General features: G+C 39.5%; 1 protein-coding gene across 3 annotated transcripts in view; it reads left to right on the top strand.

Moving 5' to 3' along the window:
• MCC (MCC regulator of WNT signaling pathway) overlaps positions 1-26,839 on the top strand; it is a 498,353-nt gene that overhangs the window by 152,017 nt on the left and 319,497 nt on the right. For all 3 annotated transcript variants that reach the window (XM_054554995.2, XM_063723849.1, XM_054554996.2), the window contains one exon: positions 18,248-18,459. In XM_054554995.2, the coding sequence (XP_054410970.1) occupies positions 18,248-18,459 (212 nt within the window). The remainder of the gene's footprint in view (positions 1-18,247; positions 18,460-26,839) is intronic.

The raw sequence follows: 26,839 nt of genomic DNA, 5'->3' as shown, positions 1-26,839 counted from the left end.
TTTCCTTAGGAGAAGGATAGATAGACTCTATTTATCTGTACATTCCCACCCAGTTCTCCTTGTGACCACAGGCACAGATTTTAAGACAATTGGCCTGTGTTAGTAATGTAATTTGTAGTGGAGGAGGCTAGGGGCCCTCATGGGGATCAGGTTCCTGAATTTCATACCAAGCATTGACATTAATAAATGACTAAAGACTCATGGTGATTCTGTTGTGGACTAAGCGATTTACTGCTGCTTCTGTTGATGTCAGTATTATCTAGAAATAGTAAATGTGCTGTGACAGGGACAGCTGACACCTGGCAGCCAATTTGTTAAAATTATCCCATGCTTCTTGTGGCAATGTGGTAGCTTTAAATTCATAAAGGTAGCTGCTTCTGGTATATTGAAAGGATTATTTTCCTTCTTGACACGGAGGGTAATAAATTAGGCAATGTACTCTAAAGAACCCACATAACTGAAAGATACAGGGCCACTAAACATAGACAATATCATAAGATAACTGTTAATACAGGTCTCAGGATCCCCTAAACACTCTGCATTTTCATCTGCCTGTATTGTGATGGAAGAGCCCGGTGCTCAAATGAAGGGTGGAAAAGAAGCTAAAGGTAGAAAACAGAGGGGTGGCCAGAGCACAGATCTAATTAATAAATCATGCCTACTCTGCTTTTAAGTCATTATTGCTGCCAGGAAGTGCAGATTTCCTCATGGTGCTGGCCACAAGTTTTGGGAAGGCCAATGTCCTCTCAAGATTAGAGCTGGCCAAGTAGAATAGGGAAGTTAAGTCTGTCAAACCCAGTAACCGAAGACTGACTTACTAATGGAATATTCCATACTCAGAGAAATGTAACTTTGGCCCTGACATGATTGGCTATTTTCATTTTCTTTACAATAATGCTGGAATAAAACTGTTAGCAGTGGGTGAATCTATATGGGTCTGCAGCAATGTCAGTTCTTGCCTCCTAAGAAGAAAGAATTTGACCAAAGGGCATAAGGCAGAGTGAGAAATGGAGGCAAGTTTTACAGCAGGAATGAAAGTTTATTAAAAAGTTTTAGGGCAGGAACAAAAGGAAGTAAAGTACACTTGTAAGAAGGCCAGTGGGCAACTTGAGAGATTCAAGTGTGCAGTTTGACCTCTGACTTTGGGTCTTAAACATTGGCATGCTTCTGTGGTTGCATTACTTCTCCCCAGAGTCTTCCTTTGGTTGGGCTATCCACATGCTCAGTGGCCTGCTAGCACTTGGGAGGGGCTGCAAGCATAGTGTATTTACTGACGTTGTACACATGCTCACTTCAGGCGTTCTTCCCTTACCAGTAGTGTTCCTAGAAGGTCACATATGAGTTAAGCTCCACAATTTTGCCTTAGTGCCCATGCTTGAGCCCACTTGCCCCAACTCCTGAGATCTTATTGGGAAGCTGCTGATCTGCAGTTTCAGGTTTTTTCTGTCTATTGGGAGACTGCCTTTCCCTGGTACTGGCAATGACCAATTGTTATTTTAAAGAGACAGTTTTAACAACTGCCTGACCATCACTTGATGGTCACCTGCCATTCGTGGTAGGTGGGGGGCCCTCTTCTGCCCTGCTTATGCCTGACTACCTACTGTAACAAAACTATTGTTTAAAATTTTAGGCACTGGTTGGGTGCCAATGGTTTTGTATTTTTAAATTGGTAATCATAATTGTTACCTTTCAGAAGCTGAGAGTGTAAATATTCCTTATATATTTGCTTTCTGTTATCTAAAATGGATTCCAAATAAATAATTATGAAGTGTGATCAGATAATAGCTAACATTTGTTGATCAGTTTACCATATGCCAGGGATTGTCTTAAATGCTGTACATATTTTAACTTTAATTCTCACAACACCCTCATGAAAGTACACATTATTATCCCTATTTTAAATATTAAGAAACTGAGGCTAAATAACTTGCTTGATGTCACATAGCTGGTTACGGTGTCTTTAAACCTGATACTAAGCAGCATGACTACAAAACACCAGCTCTTAACCACTATTCTATGCAAATGAGCAATGTCTATGAAATTAAGCTGAAAGAGAGAAAATGTCCTCTTCTAAAAATGGGAAAACTATTGTGGCAATTCATAGGCTATTGGTAGGACCAAAGATAATATATGTGAAATGCTTAGTACAGTATCTGGTCCTTAGTGTGGTGGGCTTTGAATAGCTGTTAGCTGTCAGAATTGTTATAGATGCTTTGGCTTGTCTCATTCTCACAGGAGTCTTGGCCTGCTGGGAAGGTGGCATAGTGCCTTTGGTAAATAAGCTCTGTAATTGTAGGCCTTGAAACCAAACCTGGGTGGCACTTTGAAGATGGGATTAAAGTACTAACCTGTAGCTTCGAAGTACCCAGCAGGGCAAATATCTCAGTGTTTGGCAGGTTTTTCTGTTCTAGCGTTCTCTCTGAGAGCAGGATTTTCCCAGTGGTATGTTTTATAAATATGTCAAATTGCCACTTGTTTCCTGTGCTATTTGGCTAAGTGAAAGAAACATTTAGAATTTGTGGTCTGCCACCTTCAAACACTAAATATTCCAGTTAAAAAATATATATATATTTTAAAATGATATTTATTTATATAAAATATATAATATTATATATTAGAATATATATTTTGCTGGAATATTATATATAAATGCATATATAAATTTTATATATATATATATATATATATATATATATATATATATATATATATATCTCCTAGCACTTTGGGAGGTCGAGGCACGAGGATCACCTGAAGTCAGGAGTTCGAGACCAACTGGGACAACATAGTGAGACCCAGTCTGTATAAAAAACTTAGCCAGGCTACTCGAGAGGCTGAGGTAGGAGGATCACTCCTGGACCCGAGCTCAGGAGTTGGATGCTACCGTGAGCTACGATTGTACCACGCATTCTAGCCTGGGTGACAGAACAAGACCCTGTCTCTAAAAAAAAAAAAAATACACCTTGCCTGTCACTTCAAAGGACCCAGTAGGTGTTGCAGTGGCAGATATGATGGCCTCCTTTGCTTCTGTTTGTGCAGAGACCACCTCTGGGCACAGGGAGTGCTTTGGATGTCTACTTACAGGGATGCCAGATGCCATGAAGCTTACTTACTGGCCTGGAGAGAAACTGCTTAGTGGCTGTTATGGACTGAATGCTTGTGTCCCGGTACCCAAATTTGTATGTGGAAACCGTAACCACCAGTGTGATGGCATTTGGAGATAGGGCCTTTGGAAGGTAATTAAGGTTAGATGAGATCATGGGTGGGGCCTTATGATGGGATTAGGGCCCTTATAAATAGAGACACTGCAGAGCTTGACCTTGCCCTCTCTTCTTACCATGTGAGGACACAGCAAGAGGTAGCTACTTACAAGCCAGGAATACAGCCCTCGCCAGAACCCCACCAGAACTCTACCATGCTGGCACCCCATTTTGGACTTCTAGCCTCCAGAACTGTAAGAAAATACGTTTCTGTTGCATCAGCCACATAAGTTTTGGTATTTTGTTATGACAGCCCAAGCAGACTAACATAGTGGTTATCTCTTCATTGAGGAGCCTTTAAGAAAAACCAGCATAAGAAGAGAGTGCTGGTATGAGTGAGCCCTGCCTACCTATTAGTACTCTGTTTGACTCTTTGTTTTAGCTCTTTAGGAGATGACCTATGAAATGCACAATAGGAGATGAAATTACAGTATTAAAAGGTAATAGAAATAATGTTGAAAGAAGGCAAATTCTCAAACCCAAACGAGGATCCTCTAGCTTTGGTAAAAGGTCGTTGTTGGTGCCCTTTGAGGTTGGCATGTCTTGCACTTCCTTTGACCAACCCACCTGTTCTTTCTCTGGATGCTTTAACTAAGGTGAGGTTGGTCAGCATTTATTTTTATAGTTCTTTTTTGATTGTCAAAATACAGGCAAAATGCAAATTAGGATTTTTTTCTTATGCCACTATTTTTTAACATAGTATTTCCTTCTTCAGTCATTAATGTAAAAGCTGGAATATATGCATCTATATACACATATCTATATCATATATGTGTGTATACATACATATATACATGTACAGAGATTCCTCAATAAGAATATTGGGACAGAAAAAAAGACTATCTTTTTTTCTAAATATTTTTCTATGTAAGAACAAAGTGCTATTGCCACATTCTTCCATTAACAGGCCAAGAATAAGGTCTTAATAAGGCCATTAATTCTGGATGTTGAATAATAATAATAATACAGGGCATATGGTTGATCATAGTACAATAAAAAGTCTAAAAGAAAAAGGGGATGGGCACGGTGGCTCATGCCTGTAATCCCAGCATTTGGGAGGCTGAGGCGGGCGGATCACCTGAGGTCTGGAGTTCAAGACCAGCCTGGTCAACATGGTGAAACCCCGTCTCTCCTAAAAATACAAAAATTAGCTGGGTGTGGTGGTGCATGCCTGTAATCCCAGCTACTCCGGAGGCTGAAACAGGACAATCGCTTGATCCCAGGAGGTGGAGATTTCAGTGAGCCGAGATCATGCCACTGCACTCCAGCTTGTCTTGGCAGAACAAGACTCTGTCTCAGAAAAAAAAAAAAAAAAGAAAAAGGAAAAGAATCCCTCAGCTGTTATCATATTTGAGATAATATAAAAATCCAATCAGTATTAAACTCGGTTCTTGTAATTCACCAGATGTTTCCAGTTTTGCCCCTTCTGGACACTTAGTAAGATTATGTGACTGGGATCCCCCTCAGGGTAGGGTTGGGCCATATGACTATATCTGGCCAGTGGGTTATGAGCCATGTGAGTCACTTATGCAACAGAGCATTCAATTGCCAATGTCGGACCCTCTAGAATACTCTCTGATTACAATGAGCAGAGGCCTTGCTGACCCTCGGATGGCAGTGTGCAGAGAAATAAGTCTTTTATGTTTAAGCCACTGAGATTTGGTGGGGAGGGAAGGGGTCTTTTCATTACTGAAGCATAATCTAGCTTGTCCTAATCAATAGAATTATATTGGCAAATTGCTGATATTGACTCTCAGTGGACAATGGAACAGCAGTAAGCTTTTGAAGAAATTAGTTCCTAGAAGTGACCTTTGTCAGTTGTCTTCATACCATTCCTGAAAAGAAAAATCATTAAAGAATTCTCCATTGTCCACTCTAGCTATTGTAGAAAACAGTCCTGTGCATTTTGGTATGTCAGTTGATAGGTATCTATCTTCATATGGTCAGCTAAAAATAAAAATATCACAACATGTCTAAAGTGCCTCATGCACTTTGCTAACTGACCAGTATAGACTAGTATAGGGAGCCTAACCATGTGTAGACTGATCAATGTTTAGAATCCCATGGGTGACCCTCTAGACCAGATTTAGTATTTAAGGAGGCTTTCACAGGTTATCAATTCTATGTTGGTTTAAATGTTTACATATATCTGTGGGACCACTTATGTTTGCTTATTAGTAGGCAATTTATGTGTGTAAGCCTGCTAACAAAAAAGGAACTGACATTTAAGTAGTATTGAGAGACCATAAAGAGAGAGGTTTAAATGTGTAATCTTTATTTTTTTCATAAACAAATAAAATGACATAAAATGACAGTGATAAACACTGTCATCCTTCTCATTACCTTCTCATGACTGTTGCTAAGGGCATGGCTGGGACTCAAATGCAGAAAGCTGAAAGCCAAAGCTAGTGCTCATGAACCCCCAGACCCTCCTGTGTCTGGCCTGAGAGTGGAGAGAGTGCTAGGAGTGCTCCACAATGGCCTTGTCATTTGTTCGGGAACTCAGTAAGTCTGAGACCTGAGCCCAGCAAAGAATGTGAAGAGCAGCATTTCCAGCACAAAAACAGCACGTGAAAGGCCTGTGCCTTGAAAGCACCCATCATGTCAGAAGATACAGAAGGTCAGCCTGGCTGGAACCTCATGAGCCAGGAGACTTTGACACAGTGGTGTCCATGTCAAGGAGAAGAAAGCAGAGCCATAACCCTGTGGGGAACAGGCATATGAAAAGCCATGTTACAAGAGGGCTCATGAGACCATTGACCTAACGTGCAGATGTCAGACAAAACCCAAATCATATTAAAATTACATTCTTAATTTTTCTTTCACTTACAGTACTCAATATCAAGCAGGAGTTGAGGGTTGTAACCTGATGATGTATTTACAAAGTTTCTTCTGATGAAGAATCACTTGAACATTAAGGAAAGAACATTCATGTTAACACACAAATACCGATTCAAATGTTGAGAAGAAAAAGGAGCCCCTTCCTCATCTCTCACTATAGATTTGATAAAAGTGAAATTTGAGAGAGTGCATTCATGAGCCCTTTCTCCCACTGCCCCCCGGGGAAAAAAAAAAGGAAATAATTTGAATGCTTCAGAAAAGTCATAGAACTTTCTACCCTTCCACCAGATGGTGAGCTCTTTACAGCAAAGATTTTTGTCTTAGATTTGAATTAATATTTCTAGTATTTCTTGTAGAATTTATTACTTAGTGAGTTCTCAAAATCTGTTGGAGGGCAAGCAAGCAGAAAGGATGGGAAGACAGGAGAAAGAGAGGGAAGAGGAAAAAATATGGGAAGATAGTAAGCCTTTTATTTATTTATTTATTTTTGCCTGGAGCACAGGAACCAATTTGAGGTTCACAAGGAGGTGAACACAGGCTGTCAAGAGGCTGCATATGAGCCATCAGGTACCATCATGCTTCAAAGGGCAAAAGGAAGATGGTTACCAGACCTACATTTTCAAAGTTTTTCAGTGAGATCATCACAATTAAATGACTTGTTTTTGTCTCATGAATGTTGGTTTTTATTGAGAAAAAATTTAACATGAAGACAGATTAAAAGAGAGTAATGGGAACAGTCTACTATAGTTTTTTTAAAAGTCCACTTTATATGGTCCATTTATGTGGAAGCTATTATGACTGATTTTGTCTCCATAGCAGAAGATCTGAGATTTTCAGCATCACTTCAGCAAAAATTGTTATGGTAATAATATGAAGGCCTTTAAATCTTGCTGATTAATATAGAGCTTGGCTAACCTAATTAAGTGATTCTGCCAGAAACTGGGTTTAGGTCTATTAATATGGCATAATAAATTTCAAATGAAGCTTCCTTTGACTGTCTTACCCCAGAACATTTGTATTTTTAAAAAATATTGTGGGTATATTTAGGTATATATATTTATGGGGTACATGAGACACTTTGATACAGGCATGCAGTACATGATAATCACATCATGGTAAAAGGGGTATCCATCCCCTCAAGCATTTATCCTTTGTGTCACAAACAATCCAGTTATACTCTTTTCATCATTTTTAAATGCACAATTAAATTATTGAGTACAGTCCCTCTGTTCTGCTAGCAAATAGTAGGTCTTATTCATTCTTTCTAACTAATTTTTTGTACGCATTAACCATCCCCACTTCCCCTCTACTTCCCCCACTACCCTTTCCAGCTTCTGGTAACCATCCTTACTCTCTATCTCCATGAGTTCAATTGTTTTAATTTTTAGCTCCTACAAATAAGTGAGAACATGTGAAATTTGTCTTTCTGTGCCTGGCTTATTTCATTTAACATAATGACTTCCAGTGCCATCCATGTTGTTGCAAGTAACAGGATCTCATTCTTTTTTATGGCTGAATAAGAAATATACATTGTATATATGTACCATGTTCTCTTCATCCATTCATCTATTCATAAACACATAAGTTGCTTGTAAACCTTGGTTATTGTGAATAGTGCTGCAATAAACATGGGAGTGTAGATATCCTTTCAATATACTGATTTCCTTTCTTTTGGATATATATCCAGCAGTGGGACTGCAGGATCCTATGATTGTTCTATTTTTAGGTTTTTGAAAAACCTCCAAATGGTTCTCCATAGTGGTTGTACAAATTTACATTCCCACCAACAGTATATGAGGGTTCCCTTTTCTCTATATCCTCACTAGTGTTTATTATTGCCTGTCTTTTGGATAAAATCCACTTTAACTGGGATGAGATGGTATCTCATTGTAGTTTTGATTTGCATTGCTCTGATGATCAATGATGTTGAGCACCTTTTCATATGCCTGTTAGCTATTTATGTCTTCTTTTAAGAAATCTCTATTCATATTTTTTGCCCATTTTTAAAATCAGATTATTGGATTTTTTTCCTGTAGATTTGTTTGAGGTCCTTACTATTCTGATTCTTGTATTAGATTCTTGTAATCTTACTATTTTAAGATTCTGGTTACTATTCTCTTGTCAAATGGGTAGCAAATATTTTCTCCATTCTGTGGGTTGTCTCTTCACTTTGTTGATTGTTTCTTTGCTGTGCAGAAGCTCTTTAACTTGATGTAATCTGATTTGTCCAGTTTTGCTTTTGTTGTCTGTGCTTGTGGGGTATTACTCAAGAAATTTTTGCCCAGACCAATGTTCTGGAGAGTTTCCTCAATGTTTTCTTGTTACAGTTTCATAGTTTGAAATCTTAGATTTAACTCTTTAATCTATTTTGATTTTTGTATATGGTGAGAGATAGGGGTCTAGTTTTATTCTTCTGAATAAGATACCAGTTTTCCCAACACAATTTATTGAAGAGACTCTCTTCCTTAATGTATGTTCTTGACACCTTTGTCAAAAATGAATTCACTGTAAGTGTGTGGACTTGTTTCTGGGTTCTCTATTCTGTTCCACTGGCCTATATGTCTATTTTTATGTCAGTAGCATGCTGTTTGGCTACTTAGCTCTGTAGTATAATTGGAAGTCAGGTATTGTGATTCCTCCAGTTTTGTTCTCTTTGCTCCTAAGGATAGCTTTGGCTGTTCTGGGTCTTTTGTGGTTTCACGTACGTTTTAGGATTGTTTTTTCTATTTCTGTGAGGAATGTCATTGGTATTTTGAAAGGGATTGCAATGAATCTGTAGATTGCTTTGGGTAGTATGGACATTTTAACAATATTGGTTCTTCCAGTGCATGAACATGGATTATCTTTCCATTTTGGGGGGGTTCTCTTCAATTTCTTTCATGAGTGTTTTATAGTTTTCATTATAGATATCTTTTACTTCTTTGGTTAAATTTGTTTCTAGATATTTAATTTTATTTGTAACTATTATACTTGGGATTACTTTTTAAATTTTTATTCAGATTGTTCACTATTAGCATATAGAAATGCTACTGATTTTTGTATGTTGATTTTGTATCCTGCAACTTTACTGAATTTGTCTATCAGTTCTAATAACTTTTTGGTGGAGTCTTTAGGTTTTTCCAGATATAAGATAATATCCTATGTAAACTAGGATAATTTGACTTCCTTTCCAGTTTGGATGCCCTTTATACCTTTCTCTTGTCTGATTGCTGTAGCTAGGACTTCCAGTACTATGCTGAATAACAGTGGTGAAACTGGGCGTCCTTGTCATGTTCCAGATTTTTGAGAAAAGACTTTCAATTTTTCCCCATTTAGTATGATACTAGCTGTGGGTCTGCCACATTTAGCTTTTATTATGTTTAGGTATATCCCTTCTATACTCAGTTTTTTGAGGATTTTTATCATGAAGGGATATTGAATTTTACCAAACACCTTTTAGCGTCAGTTGAAGTGATCATATGGTTTTTGTGCTTCATTCAGTTGATATGAGTATCACATTGATTGATTTGTGTATGTTGAACCATCCTTGCTTCCATAGGATAAATCTCACTTTGTCATGATGAATGAAGTTTATCATGTGTTGTTGAATTCAATTTGCTAGTATTTTGTTGAGGATTTTTGCATCAGTGTTCATCAGGGATATCGGCCTGTAGGTTTTTTTGATGTGTCTTTTTCTGGTTTTGGTATTGGGATAATACTGGCCTCATAGAATGAGTATGGAAGTGTTCTGTCCTCCTCTACTTTTTTGAACACTTTGAGTAGGATTGGCATTAGTTCTTTAAATGTTTGGTAGAATTCAGCAGTGAAGCCATTGGGTCCCAGCATTTCTTTACTGGAAGACTTTCATTATGGCTTCATTCTCATGATTTTTTATTGGTCTGTTCAGGTTTTGGATTGCTTCATGGTTCAATCTTGGTAAGTTGTATGTGTCTAGGAATTTATCCATTTCCTCTAGGTTTTCCAAGTTATTGGCATAGTTGCTCATAGTAGCCACCTAATGACCCTTTGAATTTCTGCAGTATCAGTTGTAATGTTTCCTTTTTCACCTCTGATATCATTTCTTTGAGTCTTCTCTTTTTTTATTCTTAGTCTGGCTAAAGGGTCAATTTTATTTATCTTTTCAAAAACCCAACTTTCTGCTTTATTGATCTTTTGTATTGTTTCATTTATTTCAATTTTATTTATTTCTGCTCTGATCTTTATAATTATTTTTTCCTACTAATTTTGGGTTTGATTTCCTCTTACTTTTCTAGTTCTTTGAGATGCACCATTAGGTTATTTGTTTTTCTACTTTTTGATGTAGGCATTGGTAGGTATAAACTTCCCTCAGTACTGCTTTCACTGTATCCCATAGATTTTGGAGTGTTGTGTGTCGATTATCATTTGTTTTGAGAAATTTATCCATTTCTTCCTTATTTTCTTCATTGACTCACTGGTCATTCCAGAGCATATTGTTTAATTTCCATGTGTTTGTACGATTTTCAAAATTTCTCTTGTTATTGATTTCCAGTTTTATTCCTTTGTGGTCAAAGAAGATGCTTGATATTATTTCAGTTTTTTGAATGCTTTAATACTTTTGCTTTGTGACCTAAAATATATTCTATCCTTGAGAATGATCCATGTGCTGAGGAGAAGAATGTGTATCCTACAGATTTTGAAGAAATGTTCTGTAAATATCTGTTAGGTCCATTTGTTCTATTATGCAGATTAAGTCCAATGTTTCTTTGCTGATTTTCTATCTGGAAGATCTGTCCAACACTGAAAATGGGGTGTTAAAGTCTCAAGTAATTATGGCATTGAGATCTCTCCCTCTCTCTCTCTTTAGCTCTAATAATATTTACTTTATATATCTGGGTGCTTCATTGTTGGGTGCATAATTACAATTGTTATATCCTCTTGCTGAATTGACCCCTTTATCATTATATAATGAGCTTATTTGTCTATTTTTACAGTTTTTTCTTGAAATCTATTTTGTCTGATACAAGTAGAGCTACTATTTGGCTTCCATTGGCATGGAATATCTTTTTTCATCCCTTTATTTTCAGTCTGTGTGTATCTTTATAGGTAAAGCGTGTTTCTTGTAGGCAACAGGTCATTTGGTCATTTGGTCTTGCTTTTTTATCCATTTAGGCACTCTGTCTTTTCATTATAGAGTTTAGTTCATTTACATTTAATGTTTTTATTGGTAAGTAAGGACTTACTCTTGCCATTTTGTTATTTGTTTTCTGATTGTTTTGTGGCCTTCTCTTCCTATTTTGCTTCCTTCCTGTCTTCCTTTTAGTGAAGGTAATTTTCTCTGGTGGTGTGGTTTAATTTCTCCCTTTTTATTTTTTGTGTATTCAGTGTATGTTTTTTGATTTGATGTTACTGCAAGGCTTGCAATAATATCTTATAACCCATTATTTTTGTTTTGTTTTGTTTTATTATACTTTAAGTTTTAGGGTACATGTGCACAATGTGCAGGTTTGTTACATATGTATACATAACCCATTATTTTTAACTGATGACAACTTAACACTGATTGCATAAACAAACAAAAAAAACACGAAAACTAATAAAAATTCTACACTTTAACATCATCCCCCCAGTTTTTAACTTTTTGTTCTTTCTCTATGTCTCATTTTACTGTCTATATCTTAAAAAGTTGTTGTAGTCATTATTTTTTATTGGTTCATCATTTAGTCTTTCTACTTATAAGAGTAGTTTACATACCACAATTGCAGTATTATAATATTCTGTCTTTTCCTGTGTGCTTACTATTAAAAGTGAGTTTTATATCTTCAGACGAGCACTTGTTGCTCATTAATATCCTTTTCTTTCAAATTAAGGAATATCCTTTAGCATTTCTTATAGGACAGGTCTGATGTTCATGAAATCCCTCAGATTCTGTTTGTCTGTGAAGGTCTTTATTTCTCCTTCATGTTTGAAGGATATTTTCACCAGATATACTATTCTAGTGTAAAAGGGTTTTTTTTTTTTTTTCTTTCAGCACTTTAAATATGTCATGCCACTCTCTCCTGGCCTGGAAGGTTTACACTGAGAAGTCTGCTTCCAGACATATTGGAACTCCACTGTATGTTATTTGTTTCTTTTCTCTTGCTGCTTTTATGATACTTTCTTTATCCTTGACCTTTGGGAGTTTGATTATTAGATGCCTTGAGGTAGTCTTCTTTGGGTTAAATCTGCTTGGTGTTCTATAACCTTCTTATATTTGAATGTTGATATCTTTCTCTAGGTTTGAGAAGTTCTCTGTTATTATCCCTTTCAGTAAACTTTTTGTTTTTGTTGTTGTTGTTGTTTGTTTGCTTTTTTAGACAGAGTTTCACTCTTGTTGCTCAGGCTGGAGTACAATGGCATGATCTTGGCTCGCTGCGACCTCCACCTCCCAGGTTCAAGCAATTCTCCTGCCTCAGCCTCCCAAGTAGCTAGGATTACAGGTGCCCACCACTATGCCTGGCTAATTTTTTGTGTGTTTTTAGTAGAGATAGGGTTTCACCATGTTGGCCAGGCTGGTCTTGAACTTCTGACCTCAGGTGATCCACCTGCCTCGGCCTCCCAAAGTGCTGGGATTACAGGCATAAGCCACTGTGCCCCACCCCCTTTCAATAAACTTTCTACCCTATCTCTGTCTCTATCTCCTCTTTAAGGCCAGTACCTCTTAGATTTACCCATTTGAGGCTATTTTCTAGATCTTGTAGGCGTGCTTCATTTTTTTTTATTCTTTTTTCTTTATCTCCTCTGACTGCTTGTGTCACCCCTCCCCATGCTCCAGGTGGCTCAGCACAGGGAGAGAGATCTGTTTGATACATTCGTCAGTATGTCAATTGCATTTTTTAACTCTAGAATTTCTGCTTGATTCCTTTTAATTATTTCAGACTCTTTGTTAACTTTATCTGATAGAATTCTAAATTCCTTCTCTGTGTTACCTTGAATTTCTTTGAGTTTCCTCAAAACAGTTATTTTGAATTCTCTGTCTGGAAGGTCATATATCTCTGCTTCTCCAGGATTAGTCCCTGATGGCTTATTTAGTTCTTTGGGTGAAGTCATGTTTTCCTGGATGGTGTTAATGCTTGTAGATGTTATTCAGTGTCTGGGCATTGGAGAGTTAGGTATTTATCGTAGTCTTCACAGTCTGGGCTTGTCTGTGCCTGTCCTTCTTGGGAAGGCCTTCCAGTATCCAAAGGGACTTGGGCACCAAGCCCAATAATACTGTGTATTTTTCAGACTCTTAGAGGTACCACCTTTGTGGTCTTGGATAAGATCTGGAAGAATTCTCTGGATTATGAGGCAGAGACTCTTGTTCTTTTCCCTTACTTTCTCCCAAACATATGAAGCCTCTCTTTCTCTGTGCTGAGCCACATAGAACTGGGAGTGTGGTGATGCAACCACCCCTGTAGTTCCCACCACTAGGACTACACTGAGTCGGACCTGAAGTCAGCACAGCACTGGATCTCACCCAAGGCCCACTGTAACCACTATGTGGCTACTGCCTATGTTCACTCAAGGCCCTAGGGCTTTACAGTCAGCAGTTTGGGAAACCAGCCAGAATTATGTGCTCGCCTTCAGGGCAGTGAGTTCCCTCAGGCCCTGGGCAGGTCAGAAATGCTGTCTGGGAGCCAGGGATTGGAGTAAAAGAAACTTAAAAATCTACCTGGTGCTCTATTCTACTATGGCTATGCTGGCCCTCAAACCACAAGACAAAGTTCTTCCTGCTCTTTCTTCCCCTTTCCACAGGCAGAGGAGCCTCTCTCAGTGGCCACCACCACCACTGACCCATGGTGAGTTCTGCCAGGCCACTGTCAATGTCCCCTTAAAGTGCAAAGGCTCTTCGGTCAGCTTTTGGTGAATGCTGTGAGGCCTGGGACTCACTTTCAGGGCAGTGGGCTCCCTTCTGGCCCAGGGCAGGTCCAGAAATGCTGTCCAAGAGCCTTCTTGTTGCTCTACCCCACTGTGGCTGAGCTGGTACCTGCGGTGCAAGACAGAGTCCTCTTTACTTTCCCCTCTGCTTTTCTCAAATATAAGGAGTCTTTCACTGTAGACACCACAGGTAGGAATGTGCTAGGTCTCACCTGAAACCAGCATAGCTCTGAGTCTCACCTAAGGCCCACGGCAAGTACAGCCTGGCTACTACTGCTGATTATTCGGGACCCAATGACTCTTTAGTCAGCAGGTGATGAATCCTGCCAGAAATGGGTCTTTTCCTTCAAGGCAGAAGGTTCCTTTCTGGCCCAGGGTATGTCTATAAATGTCTGGAAGCTAGAGCTTAGAATGGGGGACTCATGACTCTGCCTGGTGCCCTGTCCTGTTATGGCTGAGCTGGTTTCTAAGATGCAAAACCAAATCCTCTTTACTCTTCTCTCTCCTCTCCTCAGGCAGAAGGAACAAGTCACTTTCTTTGCTGCAAGCTGTGATGCCTGGGGTTACTGAGGTGGGGTAATGCAAGCCTCTCTTAGCCAACCCGGGTGATGTCTCACTAGGTCATATGCTGCCCTAGTCCACCTAAGCCCAACCCAGCACTAGGATCTGCCTAGGAAGAATTGCAGTCTTTGTGTCCTAGACTGCCTTTCAAGTTTACCTAGAATCCCAGAGCACTTTATCCCATGGTGGCAAGGCTTGCTGAGAAACTCAAGTTCCGACTGCTGGGATGGGCAATTCCCCTCTGGCTAGGGCTGATCCAAATGCTCCCTCCATGGGTGGGCAATGGCTGAGGTCTTCACAGGTTGGCTCCCTGCTGTGACGGGGCAGCACTGAGTTCAATGCCAAGTCCCCCACTTGCTGTGCTTTCCCTCTCCCATAAGCACAGATTCTCCATGGTACATAAACACTGCTAGAAAGTACGGGAGGAGTGGTGTTGGTGATTCAAGACTGTCTTTCCTACCCTCTTGAGTGCCTCTTTCAGCGAGAGGAAGTCAAAACCAGGTACTGTGATTGCTTACCTGATTGTTAGTTCTTATGATGGTGCTTTTTTATGTGTAGGTAGTTGTTAAAATGTGGTGTTCCTGCACAGGGGGATGATCGGTGGAGGCTTCTATTCAGCCATCTTGCTCCAACTCAGAACTGTTATATTTTCCTGTTTGAGAATGAGGCTTCACGTTTGCATAAAGAAAAAGTTTAAGTGTATAATTTATTTTGACTTAATTCCCATGTTGTATTTCCAGGTTAAAAAGTGAAACTGTAGGGTACTACAACCATGATAATTCAGCAATTCATTCAATAAGTGTTTATTAAATGCTAGACATGTCACAGGCCATGTGCACAGTGCTGAGAGTACTGTGGTGAACATATAAGGCAAGGCCCAGCCCTCTGTCTGTCTTACGTGTGAGATATAAGTCCGTCTGTGACTCAGTCCAATGTGGGGGCTCCATTTTTCAACTCTGACCTCTGTTAGTCTTCTTGCCACATGTTGCTGGAGCCAGAACAGAGGCCCTGAGGCATTTAGGCAGATAACAGACAGTGTTCAGAGGAACAAGGGGAGGGAGAGCAGGCATTTGGCAGTCTATGTTAAGGAAAGAAAAACCTGCCTTGCAATACAATCAATAGACTTTAACATTAAAGTAAACTTGGAGCAATTGCAAACATAGTGACAGAATTGCCTGCTTTGATACAAAGCAGTAGATGCATCCCAGCTCTAAAGACACTGTATAAAAAGAATGTTGGGTTAGACCGACTGGAGAGGATCAGCAGAGCCAGAACAGTAGGGGGAACCATCGGAAGACAGTTTTCCTATTCACATTGATTAAATTCATCAATACGTGATAAGAGGAGACTGGACATTCATATCAGAACTCACTGTACACAAACCGCAGTTTGCTGTATGTAATTATTCTCAAGTAAATTATAGAGTAATCTGTATATGTTCTCACTTCATAGTACAAACTGGATCATTTTGTGTCCTTTTTTTGTCATTAAAAGCCATGTATTAAAGACCTACCAGAATGAGATCTTTGCAGGCAGGGACTACAATTTCTCATGCTTACTGCTATATCCCCAGGACCCAGTACACGTCCTGTGCATAGACCGTTGTTTGTGTTCTGGCTGCCTAGGCCTTTTGAGCACCCTTCTGTTTAGGAAATGTCTCACCTTATCAGTACTACCTCTCTAAAGTAAAACCAGAAAACACATTTACCCAGCTTTCCTTGCAGCTAGAGGCATGCAGCCTAGGTTTCACCAACCAGATGCACCCACAAGACACTTCCATTCTGAAGTGAACAACACAAGGAAACAGGCTTTACCTCAAATCTATTTTTTTCTGGAAAGAGTGACAACTCAAGCATCAGGCTTTCTCCTCCAGGAAGCTTTCCCTGAACATTCCCCATTCATCTCCAGATGGACTGAGTTAGATATCCTTCCTTTAGTTCTACTTTTTCATTGCACTTTCCCACTTGTATTATAACTATTAGCATATTTTATTACCTTCTAATTGTCTGTAATAATTAAGGTAATACTAGCTGCTCTAATCAACAAACCGCAAGTATGTAGTGAATCAAACACAATAGAAGTTCCTTAAAGAACTAAAAGTAGATCTACCATTTGATCCAGCAATCCCACTCCTGGGTATCTACCCAGAGGGAAGTGTCATTATATGAAAAAGATACTTGCACATACATGTTTATACCAGCACAATTCGCTATTGCAAAAATATGGAACCAGACTAAATGCCCATCAATCAATGACTGGATAAAGAAAATGTGGTATATATACATCATGGGATACTACTCAGCCATAAAAAGGAACAAAATAATGGCATTCACAGCAACCTGGATGGAAGTGGAGACCATTATTCTAAGTGAAGTAACTCAGGAATGGAAAACCAAACATCATATGTTCTCACTCATAAGTGGGAGCTAAGCTATGAGGACACAAAGGCATAAGAGTGACACAGTGGACTTTGGGGACTTGGGGGAAAGTATGGGTTGGGGGGGTGAGGGATAAAAGACTACACATTGGGCACAGCATACACTGCTCGGGTGGTGGGTGCACCAAAATCTTAGAAATCACCACTAAAGAACTTATTCATGTAACCAAACGCCACCTGTTCCCCAAAAACCTATGAAATAAAAAACATGTAAAAAAAAAAAAGTTTCTTTTCTAATCATGTTAGGTCAAAATAGGGTACTTAGGATGACCAGACAGCTCTTCTGCAAGTAATGATTCTGGAATCCAGGCATCTTCCATCTACCTTGTGGCTCCACCATCTGTACCACATGGTTTCCAAGGGTACCATTCCCATCAGAACCAGGCCAGAAGGCAAAGGGCATGGAGAATCACACACTGTGGGGCTTTATAAGCAAGGCCCAGCAGTGATGCTTATCATTTCTGTTCATATTCTATTGCCCAGAACTCAGCTTCATTGCTATCCCTAACTGGAAAATACAGTCTAGCTTCCTTCAGGTAAGAGTACATCAACAGTAGAAAGTCATGATACTGTCGGTCACAGTGGCTCACACCTGTAATTCTAGCATTTTGGGAGGCCAAGGCAGGAGGATTTCTTGAACCCAGGAGTTCAAGACCAGCCTGGGCAACATAGTATAGAAATGACGTCTACAAAAAAAATTTTTTTTAATGAGGCAGGAGGATCACTTGACACAGGAGGTTGAGGCTACAATGAGCTGTGATCACGACACTGCATTCCCACCTGGATGACAGAACAAGACCCTGCCTCAAAAAAAAGAAAGAAAGAAACAGAGAGAGAGAGAGAAAGGAAGGAAGGAGAAAAAGAGAGTCATGATAAAGTGCCATATCTTAACTTTCTGTCATTTTTCTTGCTTCCTTCTTCCTCATTTGGGAGAAAGAATGACCAGTGCTAAGGCTAATGTAGTAGCCCTGTGCAAATCACAGATGTGACTCTGATCTGGATTCCCTTTATTTGGCTCTCCAGTGCTTTTTTTTGCTAAGCATTTTTGTCTAGGGGGCACATATTCATGGGACAGTTATTTTTGAATGCTTTGCCTGAAATTGCTTTTATCTCCAGGCTCCCCATGTGTCAGTTTGAAAGGGAAAGTGCTTAGCATGCAGCCTGGGCACCACATGTGTTCTGAGATGCTGGCACATGGAAGGCTTAGGAGGTTCCAAATTATTGCCTATTGGCCACCCACAGGCTAATGAAGGAAATGTCTTTTCATTTTCTCTGCTTCTCTCGGACTTAGGTGCCTTATCAGCAGCCAGGGAGAGCTGGGAATACGACTCTGGTGCCAGGGACCTCCAGAGCCCGGATGTGCAGAGCCAGTCAGCCCCCCAGAAGCTGCTCGAGTATGGCGGAAGCTCTTTGCATCAGCAGGCTGCTCTCCACAAACTGCTCACGCAGTCCCCGCACATTGGCAACTCTGTAGGAGGAAGCTATCTAGAGCTGGCCAACACGGTGAGTACTTTTTGGTTCAAGGAACACATATTTCAGCCTGTCTGTATTCCAATACAAATATTTTAATTTTGTGCTCCAGGGGACATATCGGGTATTGTCTTCTTTATTGCGGTAAATATTGTACCATTTCCAGCATTGCCAGTAATGTTTAGTGTTCCAAAGTTGCCAGCACTTAGGGACTTCACTCTCATCAAGACCACAGTAGACTCCTAAAAGGTGTTTTAATTAAGGCTGTAACTTGCACAGGTTTAATTACTAGAAGACGCACAACAGCTCTTCCATAACTAGACTACTTCTATGGTTCTAGACGTTACAAATTAATAGGATATGCTTGCTTCTGTTTCCTAATTTGGACTTTACTTATTTGGAAAACAAAAAGGAAAATATTGCATTGAAGGTTTCTTGTTTCTGGTTATACTTTAAGAGTATTTTCTGTTGAAAACTGTGGGACAACTTAGAATGTCATTATGTGTAATTTACCTTCCTTTTTCCTTCAAGGTGAGTCACTACAAAGCAACCTTTGGGCAAAGAGCTATTGTCTTCTCTTCTAAGTCAGGGCTGCCAAATGAGGCGGGTGGCCCATGGCCTGGCCATTTTGGGTGACATGCAGACAGTACAAATTGAGATTGCTATCTAGTCACTGTGGGAAAGGTCTAAAAGCCTACCTGGCTTTTTGAAACTGAAGTTCAAATGGTAGACTAAGCATCTCAATAACCTTGACTTATGCATATTTACAGTCTGCTTTGATGTAGGACCAGTGGTTTTCAAACTCTTTGTGTTTGAGGCACACTTTCTAATTCTGACACTTTTGGTGGGGTGTTTGAAGGAACTAGCAATTGTAAATATGGCAACAATAATTAAAATACAATCATCAGAAAAATCCCAATTAAATGACAGTCTACAAAATACGTAATCAAAACTCCTCAAAACTGTCAAGGTTATCAAAAACAAGGAAGGTCTCGGAAAGAGAAACTGTCCAGCTAAGAGAAGCCTAAGAAAATACGACAACTAAATGTAATGCATACCCTCAATGGGATCCTGGATCAGAAAAAAAGGACATTAGAGTAAAACACACATGCACGTGCACACACACACACACACACACACACTAAGGAAGCCTAGATGAAGTATGGACTTTTGTTAATAATAGTGTATCAACATCAGTTTATTAATTATGACTAGTATACCAAATAATGTAAGATGTTAATAAGTAGGAAAAACTGTTTGTGGGGTATATGATTACTCTCTCTCCTATCTTTGCAAATTTTGTCTAAAACTATTTTTTTTTTTTTGAGATGGAGTTTTGCTCTTATTGCCCAGGCTGGAGTGCAATGGCGCAATCTTGGCTCACTGCAACCTCCGCCTCCCGGGTTCAAGCAGTTCTCCTGTCTCAGCCTCCCAGGTAGCTGGGATTACAGGTACCTGCCACGCCTGGCTAATTTTTGTATTGTTTTTTTAGTAGAGACAGGGTTTCACCATGTTGGCCAGGCTGGTCTCGAACTCCTGACCTCAAGTGATCCACCTGCCTTAGCCTAAAACTATTATAAAATAAAAAATATATTAAAAACATATAAACATGCACAGTCACTGCTAGAGTATGATAATGTCTCATAAAATCTGTAAAAACATTCATAGTTATTGCACTGTTTGTCACTTGGCCACACTTCAAGGACATTCTTGCACAGTTTGAGTAGAACTCTAACTATCCTAATCTTGCCCTCCTATGTGCTCAGGAGATGAGGCGATTATCAGTGAATATGTCATCTTTCTCTGGCATAGGCCTGGACTTAGGCTATGCCTGCTTCAAATAATTTGCAGCAAGTTGAACCCTCCTCTGTACTATATCAGCTTGGCCTTTTCTCAAGACAGACATTGCTATAACAGGATGGGTTATAGCAGAAATCAGTGTTGAACAGAGATCAAAATTTGATGGGACCTTCTCTGGAGGGTTCCAGGTTCATGGCCCACCAGTTTTCTGCAGCAAACCTACTATTGAAAACTGTGGGAGTTGGCTGTTTCCTATCTCTGTGTGACTCTGTGGTTCCCAGCTTCTCCAGTAACCTCCTGGACTGATTTCTGTTCTCCTGTCTCTCTTGATTGGAGGCCAGCTCAGCCCTTGGGGTTCCCACAGCCAGGTTCTCTAAGTTGGCTCTTCAGGGGAGTCAAGGCCCAGAGAGCTCTCCCATACCCCACAGTCATATACATACCGTCTTTTTACTTTACTGGTTAAGCTTTAGAAATGAGGGAACACTGCCTAACATTTCCTCTGCACACTCACTTAAGGCGATCCCTTGGCAAGAACTGAACCATAAATGCAAATGCAGGCATTGAAGTCCTATGACTATGATTACGCTATTTATTTCCTCACCAAATGGAAAAGTAAAACTTTAAAAATACCATTTGAATTCACAGACCCATTTTTAATGCCCTTGGACCCTGTGGTAGAGTACATTTTGGGCCCCAGTTCTTCATCCTGTCCTGTGTCTTCACCATTTGTCATGCAACTCTAGAGTCCTTCTGTCAGACACGTGAGAGTGATACATGATGGTTGTTTTAACCATTGTGTTTGCGGTAGTTTGTTTCATAGCCATAGTGACTCAGGGTCTACTCAGAAGGGTCTGTAGAGCCTGATTTGAGAAATACCCTTCCCAGGTGGCCAAAGAAAGCAAATAGTCTCTTGAAACTGCACATTTGGGCAATCCCTTTATTTATGTAATCACATTAAAAGTAATTTATGTCCCTTCTAAGGAAAAATCTTGAACTAATAAAATTAAGTTTTATTATTTTTCTTTTAAATAGCTACCAAGAGCAAAAGGCATTTTATCAGTGTCTAGTTAGGAGACAGAAAGCACACAGTAATTCACACAGGGAAAGTTTAATATAAATGATTATTAACTAGTAGCAGAGGATTACCTACTAAGGGTAAAGAAAACCGTACTGAACACAGGAATAGCACATACGAAGAACAGCCACTACCCCTAAGTCTGTTCCCAAGGAAGGAGTACCAAAGAAGGAACAAATTTGGAAGAGGGCCCTCTCCTCACCCAGGGCTGATTCAGACCCCTTTGAAAGAAAGTCTGCGGCCCACTGAATTGCAGAGAATTTCCCTGAGATGTTGCAGGCCAGGGCTGGCAAGCAGGAAACCAAACTTCTGAACGTTCATCCAGCCTCCTGGGATACCACCCATTGGGGCATCTGCAAGACTCATCAGGTATCACTGAGGTGTCCACCGAGGTGCCAGAGGGATTCACTGGGAAGCTGCCTGCTGGAGTGGTGGCAAACCCACTGAAAAGTCCCCCAAATAGTGCCACTAAAACTTAATAGGGTGAGTCACTAGATGTCCTATGCTGCTGGCCCCTACCCACCACAAGAGCTAGCAGGGGAGAGCACGGCAGTCAAGCCACGAGAGTCAAGCTGAGTTCCCTTCTTCCTACAGTGTCCCTCCAGCACCCTCTATTGACAAAGGAGAAATGTTTACATGGTCCAGCTCCAAGACCACAAAACAGGACAAAGAAAGCTGGATTTGGAGATGAGAAGCAACAAATGATAACTAGCACAGACATTTTCAGCATTGAGGATATCCTGGGAGATTCCTACATAAGCTTTTTACCTTTCTAAGCATCTCTTCCTTTTCTTCTACCACCAATCACCAGTCTTCTCCTTCTACCTAAGACAGTGGATACCATGAGGCTTAACATACTGTTCACAATGCAAAAGCAACAAGACATTGTTGTACACAGATACTTACAGCAGCCATGGTTTTATCGAAGTAGCAAAATGGCCACACATTATACAGAAGAAGAGATTTATTATCATAAGGGCTAGACCTTACACAAATGTGAGAGCTGGTGATGCAATCTATGAAGACTATTGGTTCTGCATCTAGTGCTGAGCCTGAAGTTACTATAGGTTTGTCAGATCAGCTGTTAAGAGGGAAAGCTAGATGTATAGGAGAGTAGGGACAAACCAGAACTCATGAGGACCAATGGGACCATTGAGAACAAACTGGAACCCTCTTCTGTGTCTTACCGTGTCCAACCTTGATGCTGTGAGTGACCTGCAGGAGAAACTGGCACTCTATCTCTTGCAGTGTGTCTCCTGCACACACACTTGGCCCAGGACTCTTAGCTGAAGGAGGAGATTTAGTGAGTTAGAATTACTGCAAGCCTGGTACACCAAGTAGTTAAGCAGCAAATTAGCAATAATGTGTGCAAGTGGACAAGGTGCATAGTGCCTGCTATGGTTTGTTTTCCCCTCCAAAATTCATATGGAAATTTTTTTGCCATTATAACAGTATTAAGAGGCGGGACCGTTAAGAGGTGATTAGGCCATGATGGCTCCACCCTCATGGGTGGGATTGGTGCCATTTTAAAAGGACAGGTTCTTCTCTCTCTCTCTCTCCCACTCCCTCTCTCTCTCTCTCTCTCTTTTTCTCTCACCTTCTCCTTGCCCTTGCACTCTTTCACCATGTGATAACACAGTAAGAAGTCACCTGACAGATGCCAGCACCTTAATATTGGGCTTCCCAGCCTCCAGAACTATAAGCCAATAAATTTCTATTCATTATAAATTACCCGGTTTCAGATACTCTGTGATAGCAGCACAAAACAGAGTACGACAGTACTCTGTACCAAGTTTCAGAGCATAAAAAGTACGACTTCTTTACTTCTTCCTTCTGGATTTCACACAGAATGTCTCTCATGGCCATACAGAACCATACAGGAAAGAGAACTCTGGGGAATATGGTTCCAGCTTAGCTGAATTTAGTACCAAGTCACCACAAAGCAGCAGCAAAACTCAGTGTAATCTAAGCCCTATTCATAAAACTATGGGTAAAGCAATATGAGATATTTTAAGAGTTTGGTAAAGAGGGGATGCAGTGGGAAAGATGTACTGCCTGTTTTCTGATAGATTTTTTTCTACAAAGATTTGTATTACCAGGAAATAATGCTAGTATAAATTATACTGTTATGGATTCTGAGTAGTAACATATGTAAGTATTCTAAAACATAAAACATAACAGAAGTTTCATTTTCTAGATACAGCAGAGATAAATTCCTGAATGAAATAGCAATGTCTAGATAAATTCTGTCAGCTATACTACTTGGTTTTTAAAGTATTAATTATAGGTTTTATTTTTTATTAATAAAAGTATTAATTGATGTACATTAAAATTAATTATACTAGAAGAGAAGCCATGTGGACAACAGAAAGTTGATGAGAAGTAAAAGTAATCATTTGTCTCTGTCTTCCCTCATTTAAAAGGTCTTCACCAACTTTTTAAAATGTATTCTTGAATTGCTTTTAATATAGGGAATTTTTCATTTCTCCTGCTGCAATCTTAACACACTGCAATCATTATGGTACTTGCCAAATTTGGGGTTACCAAACTTTGATCTAGAGGATGTGTCCTAGCTTCATGGTTAAAGCAAGGCTGATTGTTCTATGAGGACCCTCTTCTGGGCATTGGTCAGAGTCAAAGAACAAAAAATTCTTCAGCATAGGGCATGCTTGTCACCCTTTAGATTTTCAGGGAATTGGGATAGGACAAATAAAATATTGGAATTTTGAGAAAAGGGCTAAGGAATGGCCTAGAATATAGGGTTGATTTTTTTTTAAATTCATAACATTGGCTGGGCACAGTGGCTCACGCCTGTAATGCCAGCACTTTGGGAGGCCGAGACAGGCAGATCACCTAAGGTCAAGAGTTCAAGACCAGCCTGGCCAACATGGTAAAACCACATCTCTACTAAAAATACAAAAATTAGCCGGGTGTGGTGGTGCATGCCTGTAATCCCAGCTACTCAGGAGGATGAGACCAGAGAATTGCTTGAACCCGAGAGGCGGAGGTTGCAGTGAGCTGAGATCACGCCACTGCACTCCAGCCTGGACGACAGAGCGAGACTCCATCTCAAAAAAAAAAGAAAAAAAATCAGAAATCAGAACCTTGAATTGTCACTTCCAAGTGATTGAGACTGATTTTTTAAAAATATGTATTGTAAATATATATGTAATACAGCCGGGCATGGTGGCTCACGCCTGTAATCCCAACACTTTGGGAGGCCAAGGTAGGCAGATCGCTTGAACCCAGGAGTCTGACCAGCCTGGGCAACATGGTGAAACCATGTCTCTACAAAAAATACAAATATTAGCTGGGTGTGGTGGCACATATCTGTGGTCCCAGCTACTTGGGAGGCTGAAGTGGGAGGATCACTTGAGCTTGGGAGCTGAAAGTTACAGTGAGCCAAGATCACGCCACTGCATTCCAGCCTGGGCAACAGAACTAGACCCTACCCCCCAAAAAAGTGTATATAATATATATATAATATATATATAAATATTCTAAAACATAAAACATAACAGAAGCTTCACTTTCTGTGTACAGCAGAGATAAATTTCTGAATGAAATAGCAATGTCTAGATAGATTCTGTCAGCTATACTACTTGGTTTTTAAAGTATTATTAACTTTATTTTTATTAATAAAAGTATTGATGTACACTAAAATTAATTATACTATAAAAGAAGCCATGTGCATAACAGAAAGTTGATGAAAAGTAAAAGTAATTATTTGTCTCCCTGTCTTCCCTCAAATAGATATATAAATTTATAATGTATTTATATAGATATGTAAATACATGTATATGTGAATACATATATACATATATGTACGTATATATACATATATAAATATATATGAAGCAAAGACATTTTGTTTTTGTGCTTTTAGTTATCTAACATACCAGCTATCTGTGTGGGGCAGTGCACTGTTTCATGAGTTTTTCTGTAACATTTCAAATGATGAAGCTGTAAACACAGTCAGACTCATTTCTATGCAGATGAAGATGGTAATGTCTGTATTCCGCACCCTGCTGCTCAAGGCTGTCTTCTTTTCCTTTGGATGACTTGGCTTCAACTTTGCCCATTTTAAGATTTAATTTTGTGTTTAATGCTTTTTTGCAAAAGTAATTTACATTTTTAAAGGAGAAAAAAAGTCATGAGTTGTGCAAATAAAATCATGCGAATTAAAAAACTGACATAGCAAGTTTTGCTCCTCTGTGTATCCAACAGTCAAAAACTCCAAGCAGCCTTTTTACTTTAGGCTGGTTTAACACCTGTGAATTGAAAATCGAATTAAAACTGTGTATTATCATGCTCATTTGCTATATGATCAAAATTATTAATATAGTCATTACTAACTGAACCTTGATACAACATTATTCGTTACTTTGGAGAATACTGCACATCCACACGTTTCATCAAATGCAGAAACATCTTTAAAAGGTGTGTGAATAAGAGTTGGTGTAGTAGTGGTGAGAGAGACAGAGGTCTTCTTTTCGGTTTAACTACTTGATCAGCTTCTTGTGTTTCACATTAGTTTTTGGTTGTTTCCCCCTTTTTTCGTTTCAACCATAAAATACTGAGGAGTTTTTTTGTTTGTTTTTACACTTTTCAGTTCCCACAGTCCTTATTATTCTCCCTCTTATTGAGATCTGCTACCTTGATGTTTTAGGGTCAAGGGATTTGAAAATTCTTAAGAGTTTTCAGAAATTTTGAAATAAAAGAAAAGATTACTGGGTGCTCTTTCAAAGTCGTATTAGATCCTCTAAGAATCAGCTGATACTTCAGGAGATGTAGTTTTGTTTGGCTATTTGCTATTAATTGAAGTCTAGAATCTGTAAAATTTGGATGTTAATTTGCAGAAGATTGGTAAGTTACTGATGACTTTTGTTTGGTAGAGATACAAACTACTTTTGCCCAGCATGGAAGGTAACCCCAAATGTTATATTTTATTGGCCCTAGTAAAACGGCAACCATTTTGTAACTAACTTTGCAGTCTTATGCCAGCATTATTTTTTTCTACTGGATTTATATTTACTAGTTTCTTCTATTCCTTTTTTTCTTTTTTTTTTTTTTTTTGAGACAGGTTCTCATTCTGTCACCCAGGCTGGAATGCACTGGCTTACTGCAGTCTTGACGTCTTGGGCTCAAGCAGTCTTCCCACCTCAGACTCCCAAAGTGCTGGGATTATAGGCGTAAGTCACTGTGCCTAGCCTCTTCTATCCTTCTTTAAATCAGCTTTATTATCCTGCCAGTTAACTCAAATAATTAAGTAAATCTTAGGAAAATACTTATTTATAGCCAGGGCTGGTGGCACACACCTCTAGTTCCAACTGCTTGGGCGGCTGAGGTGGGAGGATTGCTTGAGGCCAGAAGTTGGAGGCTGCAGTGCGCTATGATCATGCCTGCACCCTAGCCTGGGCAACATAGCAAGACATTGTCTCAAAAAATAAAGAAAACATCAAAAAAGAAAGTTACTTGCAAGTGGCTACATTTGGGGTAGTATTTGGAAATAGAAACTAAAAAAACTCTAAAGAAATG

This window comes from Pongo abelii, chromosome 4 (genome assembly GCF_028885655.2).
Source record: "Pongo abelii isolate AG06213 chromosome 4, NHGRI_mPonAbe1-v2.0_pri, whole genome shotgun sequence".
Lineage (NCBI taxonomy): Eukaryota > Metazoa > Chordata > Mammalia > Primates > Hominidae > Pongo > Pongo abelii.
Note: the sequence above shows the minus strand (reverse complement) of the source record. Positions and strands in the feature narration are given on the sequence as shown.